The sequence below is a fragment of the Cryptotermes secundus genome, unplaced genomic scaffold (assembly GCF_002891405.2).
Source record: "Cryptotermes secundus unplaced genomic scaffold, Csec_1.0 scaffold111, whole genome shotgun sequence".
NCBI lineage: Eukaryota > Metazoa > Arthropoda > Insecta > Blattodea > Kalotermitidae > Cryptotermes > Cryptotermes secundus.
In genome coordinates, this window is record NW_019733319.1 from 1,011,803 (window position 1) to 1,024,287 (window position 12,485).

At 38.0% G+C, this 12,485-nt stretch overlaps 1 protein-coding gene across 2 annotated transcripts in view; it reads left to right on the forward strand.

Annotated features, from left to right (window-relative positions):
- The first annotated feature begins 3,549 nt into the window (after nt 1–3,549).
- Nucleotides 3,550–12,485, forward strand: part of LOC111867898 (probable RNA-binding protein 19) — a 30,900-nt gene continuing 21,964 nt past the window's right edge. The window contains exons 1-6 of one of the 2 annotated variants that reach the window (XM_023858113.2): nt 3,550–3,862; nt 4,628–4,832; nt 6,857–7,017; nt 9,467–9,703; nt 10,728–11,025; nt 12,199–12,402. In XM_023858113.2, coding sequence (XP_023713881.1) covers nt 3,827–3,862; nt 4,628–4,832; nt 6,857–7,017; nt 9,467–9,703; nt 10,728–11,025; nt 12,199–12,402 — 1,141 coding nt within the window. In that variant the 5' untranslated portion in view covers nt 3,550–3,826. Of the gene's footprint in view, nt 3,863–4,627; nt 4,833–6,856; nt 7,018–8,283; nt 9,015–9,466; nt 9,704–10,727; nt 11,026–12,198; nt 12,403–12,485 lie in introns of those variants that run through there. The other variant, XM_023858115.2, reaches the window with a different exon arrangement.

Consider the following 12,485-nt stretch of genomic DNA (forward strand, 5'->3'; position numbering starts at 1 on the left):
TTAGGTATAAGACGTGTCTGAAATACATTCTACAGGTAAGTTATGTATTACCATCTCTAACATCTTAGAATGGTGTTCAGATGTACAGCGGTTTTGCATTTACTTTGTGTGTAATATTAATATTCTTGCAAGTGGAATTTTTCAATCTAAGGAGGTTTTTGATTTACTTGTAACAATTCAGTAGTGTGTATTTTTTACATATGTAATTATACAAATATTAGATCTCAAACACTGAAGTTTATTGCGCCTTTAAAACTTATAGACTTGAACCTACAAGTCACATGACCAAAAGAAGTTTCAGGCTGTCACTGCTGCTCTTGGCTAACACTAAGGGATGGGGGTGGTGATGTCCACGCCTTCTTTATGCCATCCCTTACTCATTTCTCATGTTCCATTCAGCTTCCTCTCAGGCAGTTATCATATCTCTACTACAACTCTTTCTAGGTGACTAATGTCCCAATGCTGCCGACATACGTGTCGTCTAGTCCTGTGATGCTCAATCATTGCCAATCATGTTCACAATGGATTTCCAGCCTTTGTGATGGCCCACTTACTTGCCTTGTTTGTCTTTGCTTTTTACAAATATTTAAAAGTGTTGTAAAAACAAACATACATACACATATACAATGTAAATGAGGTCTCTGTCACTTTTGTCACTGGAAACTTTATTGAGCAATGGCTTTCTTGTTTTTTTACAAATCCTTTAAAATACAATCTATAAACATACATGCATACATGTGTACATACAGTGTTATCAAGGCCTCAGTCATGCCTGTCACTGGAGAATTTATTGTTCAGTGGATTTGTTGCTTTTATATATCTTTTAAAATAACCTGTAGTAATAAATGCATGCATACAATATAAAGATAGCCTCTGTCACTGAAGACTTTATTGATCTGGGGGTTCCTTACTTTCATAAATATTCTTCAAAATGCCAGATGAACATTCATCTATATGTTACTGATATAGATTAGGGTTGGACCATGCAAGTAACACTTAAACAACTAATTTCTTTTTCCAGAACTCAAGAAATCACTCATTTGGATTTCCGATGGACTACAGATAGACATACGAAATGTACTTCTTAGCACATAATTCATTAAAGAGAAAAGAAATTTCAAGGTATCATTGTTTCAGTAGACATGCACAAACAGTATTAAAGTGGTCATATTCAATGTGGATTATCCTGTTAGACAAAGAAATAGAAACAATTTGTAGGACTGGTATCACCTTTCAATTATGTTTTGTGATGTCTGTTCATATTATGATATGATATTAAGAATTAAATATACAGTACAATATGTGGGGATGTATGTTATGGATGACCACCTCTGTGGTCTAGTGGTCAGATCCAGAGGTCTGGGTTCGATTCCTTGTGCTACCAGATTTTCTGAGAAGCAATGGGTCTGGAACAAGGTTCACTCAGCCTTTTGAGGATAATTGAGGAGCTATTTAAAGGAAATAGCTACTCTGGTCTAGAAAACCGAAATTAATGGCCATGGGGATTCGTTGCACTGATCATGCGAAACCCTCTATCTGCTAAAGTTGGCTTGGTTGGTATAGTTCGCTTGTGGGCTAAAACCATGAAATTTGTTTGTTTGTTTGTTTTGTAGGTTATGGATTAAGAGAACAATATAAAATAAACCCTGACTATATTTCATTCTGAATGGAAATATATTTGTGACTGGCCAAGTCAGGTCAAAGATTTGGTATTTTTCAATTTCACCATTTAAAGTTACACATACAAGAAGGTCTTTCCTCTGAACATATTCAGTGTCTGGATATGTAAGATACCAGTATATATTGTTTCAGAGATTGGCTGTACCACCACCTTCAAGTAAAGAAAAGGCTACCCACTTTATGGGCCCTTTTCACTAGGCTATAAGGCATGTCAGATGTGTGATATATAGTATGCACAAGAAAGGTATAAAAATCTTGATAAAGTATAACAGTAAGAATTATCCACAAACACTATAGTGAATATTATCCCAAGAAAAAACTCCCATGACAATACTGGACAGCTGTCACAAACATGTAGGACCACATTACACACACATTGAAACTATATAAAAGAATATACACATTTATGATCTTGTAAAATGACTAGAATATTGAAACGAAGAATACACGGTGCCTAAACCCAGAAGACGACTTTCTTCATTGTCATCGCCATGAAAACCTCAAAACTTACACAGACTAGAATATTATTTAAATGCAGAATATAAAGAAACATATTTTTTATGCATTCTGATTATTTAAAAAAAATTAAATGGAAGTTAATAGCTGCAGAGAATTCTCTTGCAGGCCATAATTTATTTATTTTCCACAGTAGAAATTAGAACTGCTACACACCTACCATAAGGAACAGAGAGATGCATATTTTGTAGACCAATTCACAGTGAAAAATGCAACACAGATCAGAGGAAGTTAAGATGCAATGTTAAATGCATAGGGAGATTTTGGGTTAAGAAACCTCAAGGAGAGAGGCCAGTTGGCCAGACATAGCAGATAGAAGGATAATATTGAAATGGATCATACAAAATCGCTGTGTTAACGTGTGAATTGGATTCAACTTTAAAAGAACAGGGTCCACTTACAGGCTTTTATGAACATAGCAACAAGTGTTTGGGATCCATATGTAGAGATTCATGGAGGTAGGCCTAGGCCCAAATGAGGGCTGTAGCGCCAATGAAAAGAAAAAAAGTTTGGGATCCATAGAAGCACAGGATTTCTTGGACTGCTGAAATAGGATGGGCTCATGGACTGGATTCATCTGGCTCAGGATAGGGACCAGTGAAGGGAAACTGTGAACACAGTTATGTACCTTCACGTTCCATTTTCTTTATTGCTAGTGGGGTGGGACTAAGTCCCTTGTACTTCAGCCACTTCTGGACTATTGTACCAGCCCCAGATGATAGGTGAGGGTGAGTGTGGAGCAATTGGTGGAATGAAGATTGGCAGGAGAAACCGAAGTACTCGGAGAAAACCTGTCCCAGCGCTACTTTCTCCACCATAAATCCCACTTGACCAGACCCAGGATCGAATCCGGGCTGCTGCAGTGGGAAGCCAGCAACTAACTGCTTTAGCTATGGCGCAGCCCTGCATGCTCCATGAAATGTTAGGAAATTCTTGAGTAACTGGCTTCTCAAGGACTCATCTCCATGTAGTCAGTTAGGCTATTGTTTAAATATGCTTGAGCTAAATAATAATTTATTCTAGTACACTTCTAATTCGTAATTATTCAGTTTTGTTCTTAGTGTGTGGAGATGTGGTAACTAAAGTTATCTTCTGTGCTTAATTATTCACCATGCCATGAATATGTATGGGGGAGTGGATCTATGGCTCCACGCATTCTTAATTTAGGCACTGGATGAAGGCGAATGGTCTGCTTCAGCCCTGCTGCATTGCCTCTGAGGGAATTGGCCCCTGTTCTCACAAGATGAGAGGCTGGGTGAGCTCCTGAGCCCGTGCGGACATAATGAAGAGTAAAATCAACTTACAACCAGTACTACCACCCAGGGAAACGAGCGCAGAGTATCCGGACGTCAAACCCGTACTTAGTTCTACTGATTTGGTCATTCCGACCATTCCGGCTCCGTACCACAATACAATAAAGATCGTTAAAGATCGCGCTTTCCGTTGCCTCCTCTGGGCTGAAATCTGTCCCTCGATAGTTACTGATTCGATTTGTGGATATAACTGATTCGATTTATTGATAGTTTAATTCGGCCATGTGCGGTATCGAGAAATGGCTTGGCTTATAGCGTGTAGGCATGTGAGAATAGCGTATGTAAAATAATAAGTCTTTAATCCGAAGTATGATAAAATGTCACGACTAATTGTGAAGAATTTACCAAGAAGCGTAAGTTGAAGAATGGCTTGCTATGACAGTGTTACTGAGACAGAGTGTACCTATTCGGTCAGGTTCAGTTTGCTGTTGCTCCTGTTTACACTTGTTTATGTATAGTAATATCGAATAGGTGCTAGACATATTAACATCCAACTACATTTGTGAACAGCTTTGTAAAAGTAAGCGTTTTGTAACCATCTTCCGAAGGAGGTCACATAACCTCACTTCTAATATGAAATTTACAAGAGGCCAGGTACCGATATTGCGTGGACGAGATGTTACTGCATTACACGGAATTATCGAAGAAATTGTATACAGGAAAGTTGCTGGCCCTGATTTGTTGGTTGCGTAAACAGTTCATGTTATGCTGTTAAGAGTCCAAATAAACAAGAAATGACTGCTTATGTTATCAGAACTCACATAATAAGCAATGGCAGTAATCTTTCTAAATGATCCTGAAAATGAAGATCTGAGGGGGTTTGGGAGAACCTTAGAAACTGGACGCAATGCAGCCTATGTACTTGAAAAAGCACTGCTAAGTAACCCCAGAATTAACCAGCAACCTAGTATGTTATTGGCAGACTACAAAAGTGATCCATCATGTAGCTGCAGTTGATAATAATTTATTACCTGGAACTGAAGTACAGCAGAATTTTAATATGACATTGTATGCATCTCAAGAAGGTGTATTTCTTCTCAGCATTTTAATAGTAGTGTAAGATTGTGCATGATTTACAAAGCTGTAACCTAATTTTAACTCTACTTAATATTTTGCAGATTACAACGGGAAAACTCCATGAAATTTTTAGTGAAAAAGGCATTGTAACAGATGTCCAGTTAAAGCATACAAAGGATGGAAAGTTCCGTCACTTTGGATTTGTAGGTTTTAAGACTGAAGAAGATGCACAAAATGCCCTAGAGTACTTTAACAATAGTTGCATCAAGGCTTCCAGGATAAAAGTTGAAATATGTGCTGGTTTAGGCAAGTGACATTGTGTTTAGTTTTAGATAGTTATTTTTATACATATAACATGATTAACTGTTTTGTGTGTTATTTGTTTTTGTTGGATTTTAAAAAATCCACATCTGAGGAAAATCAAAAGAAGGCACAAAAACTGCAGATTGCTAACTGAGTACACTTTGGAAGCTTAAACTTGGTGAATAATTAAAGAGTGTCAACATTTTAATTCATGGGAACAAGAGATCACACTTCTGTTTTAAAGGATTAGCTGAACTTTATGATACAGTGGTAAAGGATTCTTTTTCTGCATGAATTTCAAGTATAAAGGGCAAAGTTGAAGGTATAGTTGTCCCTTTCCCTAAACGCTACACCACAAAAAGAAACAAAACTTTGTATTCTAGATCTCAACACTAGTTAGAGATCACTGGTTGCTGTCACACTCTGGCTACTTTGCTCCTTGGGGAAGAACACCTGGTACACAATGGAGGCTGGTTAGACTCTAAAGTCTGTCAGAACTTAGTGGCACAAAGGTTAAATCCTGTCCCTGCTAGGTATTGAAATCTGGCCATCCAGCCCACAGCTAATCGCTTTACAATTGAACTACCAATGCTCTCACGTTGAAGGCCATGAGCAAGATGTATGAGGGTTGTTCAAATGAAACACATATGAGGAATGTTCTGGGTAAAGGAGGAAAGACAGTTTTCTTTCCTTTCAAAAGAAAAGAGAGTTAGATACCATGCTGCCTATGTGTCACTCATTATATACAGCCAGAGATGGCGTGACAAAAACCACTGATTTGTCTTCAGGGATGCTGAAAACATGAAGATCCATCAAATTGTGAGGTCACATTATTTTTTAAGTGTTCTCTCTGTTGGGTTATAATGACATGTAAGCCATTGAAAGTCAGCTGATGTTTCGAAGGAACATGTCGCCTCCATTTTCAGGGTCCTAGAAGAAGCCTAGCAAGAAACAAGCATGGTGCCAGATCTACAAGGCTACGCAGGTTGATGCATGCTCAGAAACTTAGCCCCAAGGCTATTGGGTCAATGCTGTCCTGGTAGTCCTGCCTCTTTCCCCTTCCCAACCCACCCTGTACTGGCTCTGGCCTGCTACCTGCTGACCCATCTCCACAGACCCTTCTTCTCTCCTCTCTATTGATTTCCCATTTGGCCCACTTTCCCTCCCTTCCCGTTCTTATATGTATAATTGGGTGTTTTCAACTGGTGACTCAGTCTGCAGCCACCTGCTCTTGCTGGTTCCTTGCTCCTGGATTTTTCTACCCTGAAGATGAAGGCGATATGTTCCTCCAAAACATCGGTTTACACAAGATCTACATGGTGCCACATCACAGAAGATGGCATTATTTATAGTCACCGCTGTGAAAACCTCAAATGTTAAATAGGGCATGAAGCAATTTGCAAAGAAGCATGTTCCTCCAAAATGTTAGTTCACTTTCAGCAGATTATATGGCATTATATCCCTGAAGATAGAACCCTCCATAACTGCTGCTGGGTGAGCCCAATCCTACAGATTCTCTCATGCTCATAATACTTTTTCATATGTACTGCATCCTCTATGGGAAAGTAAGAAATTGTGGCTTCGATGTGATGTTTGTTTTCATCTTTTGGTTTGTTGCTGATAGCTAATGAATTATGAAATTTGTTATGGAGATAGATTGTAAATGTACAAATTCTGCATGAAATGTGGTTTATTTCAACAATTACAAAGATGACAACATTGTGAAATTCTGTGCTATGTCCACCAGATTTAATGTAGACAAAATCTACACTTGAACATCTGGTTTCGTCGAAGAAGGATGATGATTATAGTAATGTGTAACAAATTTACAATTGCAAGCAATAGAAATCCTGACTTGACAAGGACTTCTTTGATCTTATGACTGTCTGTGCAGCACACCAGCACATGAGTTGTTTTGAATTTCTGTTGGATTGTGAATGTACATTACCTTTCAAGATTTGTAGGTCTGGAAATCAGCAATAAGAAGACAGATTTTACAGTTTATACGGGACTCCTTGTTATTGCAGGTGACCCAAGTAAGCCAAAAGCATGGAGCAAATATGCATTGGACAGCTCAGCATATAAGAAAGAGCATGAGGGATGTAAGAACAATGAGACACAAGAGGAGAAAAAGAAATCTGCAAAAGAAAAGAAGAAAGACTGTAAAGTGCAAGAACTTGTAGACAAGGTATTAAGGCTGAGATACTCATGACTTATTTTGGGTCATTTGTACACTATGCTTAAGTATTAATGTGTCCACACTGTTTCCTTTTTTATATGCATCATTTTTTACTTTATGGGAGGTGGCCGCGCCATAGCTCAAGCGGATAGTCACTGGCTTCCCACCGCAGTGGCCCGGGTTCGATCCCGGGTCTGGTCAAGTGGGATTTGTGGTGGACAAAGCGGTGCTTATGCAGGTTTTCTCCGAGTACTTCGGTTTCCCCTGCCAATCTTCATTCCACCAATTGCTCCACAATCACCCTCACCTATCATCTGGGGCTGGTACAATAGGCCAGAAGTGGCCGCAGTACAAGGGACTTAGTCCCGCCCCACTAGCAATAGAAAAGAAAATTTAAGGGATGGTGTTTAGACATAATTTGTTTCATTCTAGATTCAGTAGTACATTTACTTAATATCTCCTTGTTTTCATTTCCTGTAGCTTCCATTAGGATTGGCAGCAGTCAGTCATGATTTATTGATGTCTAGTGGTCAGAGTTCCTGGCTCTAGATCCAGAGGTCCAGGTTTGATTCCCGGCGCTACCAGATTTTCTGAGAAGTAGTGGGTCTGAAAGAGGGTGCACAGAGTCTCATGAGGATAATTGAGGAGCTGTTTCAAGGAAATAGCTGCTCCGGTCTAGAAAACCGAAATTAATGGCTGTGGGGATTTGTTGGGCTGACCACGCACCACCCTCTATCCGCTAAAGTTGGCACTAACTTCAACAAGTGGAGGTCACTCGCTCTGTTTGTATAGTTCACTTGCGGACTAAAACCATGGAGTTTGTTTGTTTTGTCTTTTTATAGATGGTGTAGACTCATTATAGCATATCGTAATCCCTCATTGTTGTCTATATGAACCCCAGTCATTGTGTGAACACTTTTATATAATGGAGTATGGTACTGAAATAGGAGTTACTTAATTCACTGTTGTAAGATGGCCTATTAGCAGGTAAAATATATAATACCAAGGCACAAATGTTGTTCTCATCTTGGGAATGTAATAAGTCAGTTTAATGGTATGGTGCCACATGATGTCTTTATCTGTGTAACATGCTAAGGGCTATAAACATGTTTGTAAAATTAGATTATTGACTTTCAGATGTAGTGAATAGTATGCATATATAATCCCACACAGATGATTTTTCATATAGTAGGTCCAATTTCATTAAATTGTGGTATGAAAAGTTCCTTGTGTCATGACCAGATGTTGTATTGCAGCGTCCTGTTTAACCTTTAACGACCGAAAGTCCGGTATACCGGACGGTACCTGTGACCTCGAAGATGCCGAAAGTCCAGTATACTGGACGCAAGACACGTGTTCACCTTAGAAGTGCTGACTGTTAGACCTTGAGTTTGAAACCAAAACAAACCCACGCAAGTTCAAGTCAGAGGTCCAGTTGTTGGCTCTGAACAATAAAACCCTTCATCATGGCACTGGGTTCGATTTCGTTTACATGAAGATAAGACTGTTTGTGACTTGGTCAGCCAAACAGATTTGAAGCGTCTTCACAGAAAAGATGACCCAACATTCCTCTGTGCGGGCAGATCACTGCTTCTGTAGCTCTCAAGGAAGTGACGTGTTTAGTGAGTGTCTGAATTATCAGCTTGTGAGTCAGTGGCGGACTGTTTCTTTGGGGAAGCCAAGATTTTTCATTGAGTCGTCTGGAACTGAACATTGACAACACTGTCCGGCCAGCCAGATAGAAACAATAACTTCCTGTTTGTTCGCTAAGCGAGAGACTGAACCAGATTGTCAACAAGCGTATGAGAAGTGAGGTCTGTGTGACCTTCACAACGCGCTGAAGCAAACCCTGCCTTTCCGCGCTCCCGCACGCCGTATCTATACTAGCGTAAACTTACACGACGCAACGAGTTGAAACTCGTGTACAGTCTGACCAAACATTTTGGTGTATAGTGTCAATGTATTTTGGATATAACGACGTCTCAAATTTGAAGAAAAAATTATGGGTAAGTCTTTTGGAATTTCATAACACATATAATAGAGAGTATATTTTGAATTTCATGACATAACAATCACAGTTAATTTTTATTTGTAAAAATTGCCATAGATATATTGTAGGAAATTTCATTCTCTTTCAGGCGGTTTTTAGTTCGTATTTCTAAGCTGCATAGAACGGAAAATATGCAGTTTTTTTCTGAAAGTCTACAATATTAAAAGGGCAACGTCAAATTAACTCCGGCAGCAGCGCAGTCGTGGGGGGTTTAAATGCCGACTGTTAAAGGTTAACTGTGTATTCCAATTTTAACACTCTCACATCACCGACTGTGCAACTTCATCCATATATTAAAATCACCCTTTGAAGTTTCATTGTCTCTTCTTATTTATTTAACACTACAAGGACAGTGGAGTGAATGTGCTAAAACCTGACCAGATATTTTTAATATGATTATTGTTTCAGCATAAAAATGACCCTTTGTTTATTGAGTTTATGGAGACTCATGCAAAGGGCAACAAAGCTTTATGGAGTAATGATACATTGGTGAATGAAGACTCGAGAAACATAAGGCCTGGCAGAAAGCAATTGTTAAATGCAGATGGTGATTCAGGTCATGAAAGTGGTGACATTTCAGAATCTGAAAATGAAAAAGAGGAAATTGAGAACAATGTTGCCAAGAAAAGGATATCTGATCTAGAGGTATGGTTTTCTGAAATATATATATGTAAGAAATATAATTTTTGACCTTTTATATAACCAAAGGGCATAATTTCAAACCTCCTCTCTTGTAGACTGCAGTTAATAATTAAATCTCTCTCTTGCATATGGCAGTTGTATATGATTGAAACAATTCTTTATATTTTAGAGATTCACTTATATGTATTGAAGGTATTGAAATTTATCATACCATATTCCTGTGCCACTCATCATCATCAGTAATCTGTCAAGACGACAGGTCCACAGTCTCTTCCAAAACAATTCCTCCATTTAATGCGATCTAGAGCTCTCTGTTGGAAAGAGACTATCCAGGAAAAGTGATAATGTGGTAGTTTTTCCATTTGCTTTCCACATCGCAGTACAGCAGCCATTCAAACCACTCTGGTCACGCCTGCTGCTATACGAACTTGAACCATCTCGAGCGTCATTTGCTCTGTGCTTCAAGTCGCTACTGATGACGCTGCCTCCGGCATCAGTTTTTGGTGTCTCTCTTCGTCTGATGCCTACCCTTTGACCTGTCCAGCAAGGGAGGCCCTGCCAGTAGCTACGCTACCGCTGGTATAGCTCTCAGGGTCCTTGGCATGCTCAAACCCCCTCACCACGATAAGGTGGAGACACCAACGAGGGGGTGCCACTACAGGAGGTTATATCCCTGTCTTAGCTATTGAGTATTGAGTGAGGAACATGCTATTGGGGGCTGAGGTCTGTCAGAAATAGGATGTAGGGTCAGAGATCACACATAAAATCATGCACTTTTCAAGGTTGAAACAAATTATGTATTACCTAAAATAATATATTTTTATTTTACAATGAACCTCTTTATAATCAATTCCAAGAGATTTTTCTCTTTGAAAGAGGTACATGTCTGACATGAATGCTTCTAGACAAAATACTGTAAAATGCATACTCAATGTATTTATTTATTCATTTACACAGAGAAGAAGCTTGGAAATATCACGTGTATACCCTGTGTTTCCAGTTTTATTATGTATTATGTTCATTTCAGTATTTGAAGATGAAAACTGTGAAAGAAGCTGAAGTAGATGATGATTTAAAGAATGAAAAGGAGACTGATTGTATGCAAAAAAATGAGAATAAGTCACAAACTCCATCGACTCAGTTTTTTACAGTAAAAATCAGAGGATTGGCATACAAAGCTAAGAAGAAAGATGTGAAACTGTTTTTTCACCCCCTGAAACCTAAAAGTGTCAGGTTGCCTCCAAGAAGTAAAGGTATTGCTTATGTTGGCTTCAGATCAGAAAAGGAACTCAAGCAAGCTTTAATTAAGCATTTAACCTTCTTAGGTAAGTTTATACATATTTCTAGACTGCAAGACTCACTTTAATAGAAGATTAGTCCAAATTTAGAAGGCAATACTTTGGAAGGAATTGTGCTGTACTTTCACACTCTAAGATGCATGCAGATTGTAGGCAACATTTCCCCGGAAAGAAGTGGGTCATTCTTCATAGAATATGGTTATTAAGATGTAATTTTATTACATATATTTGTGTATTTATTTTTGAAAAATATATTCTTGTACAAATCTTTTTTGTAATTATATTCTAGTTTCCCTTGCTTAATCTAGTACTGTGATTCATTTCACTTACCTTTTTATGTTCAAATTTAACTTATGTTTAACAAAGTGCTAAGGAAAATATTTGGACTTAGGAAAGCATAGAATTACATAAGTACAAGTTTCATCATATGTTCCCATCTTATCATATGGTTATGTAAGGTACCCATCAACACAAAAAATGGTGTTACAGTCAATCACTATTTCATAGATTGAATTTTTATTGCGTACCGCTACATGTTTCAGTCCTCATGGAAGTGTCATCAGACATAATTGTATAATATGTCAAGGTTAATTGAATTCTCAATATGGATCCATATTATAAAAGTTGTGGAAGTTGTGCCTTGTGTTATGATGAGAAGTACAATATTAAAATATGAAATGTTATACAAAAAACTGTATTTAAAAATTATCGAAGGTAATTAATATGCTGGAAGATATTATGTAATAGCAATATAGAACTTTAGAATATGAATAAAGAATTAGATGTTATACAACTAAAATAACTAAAAATGTTAAAAAATATTAGAAGAGTATTATAAATTATGGAAATTTCTCATGTGGAATTGAAGGTTCCTATGTGTGATAGATCATGTGAATCCAGGTTGTTTTTAGCCTCTCACTATATGGAAGATAGAGTGATTAATATGTGTCTATTTTGCTACTTGCAAGAAACCAATGTTAAGCAGGTCATGATGGTTTCTTGCTTGGCTTGTTCTTAGACCCTGAATTTGTAGTGACATGATGCTCTGCAATGTCAGGTGACTTTCAGCAGGCTACATGGTGTTATATCCCGGAAGACAGAACTGTTCATAGCCCCTGGATGCTGAAGTTGAGGATTTAACTATATAACAGATATTACAGCATCTAAAGATGAATCAGTGATTTGTTTCCTTGCATACAGCTGGAAGGAGGATAATGGTAACAAGATATATAGAGAAAGACACTACATCCAAAGCAGCAACAGGAAGGGACACAAATAATTGGAAGGACCAGGAGGAAAGTTTGAGGAATGAAGAATGCATAGCAGAATCTGGAAGAATTTTTGTTAGAAATCTTGCCTACACAGTCACTGAGGATGACGTTGAACAACTTTTCAATAAATTTGGTGAGTTTTGCATCATTTTTATGCACATATAGATAAACCATTAAATTTTCAATAGATGAAGAAAGCATTTCATAACTTAAACT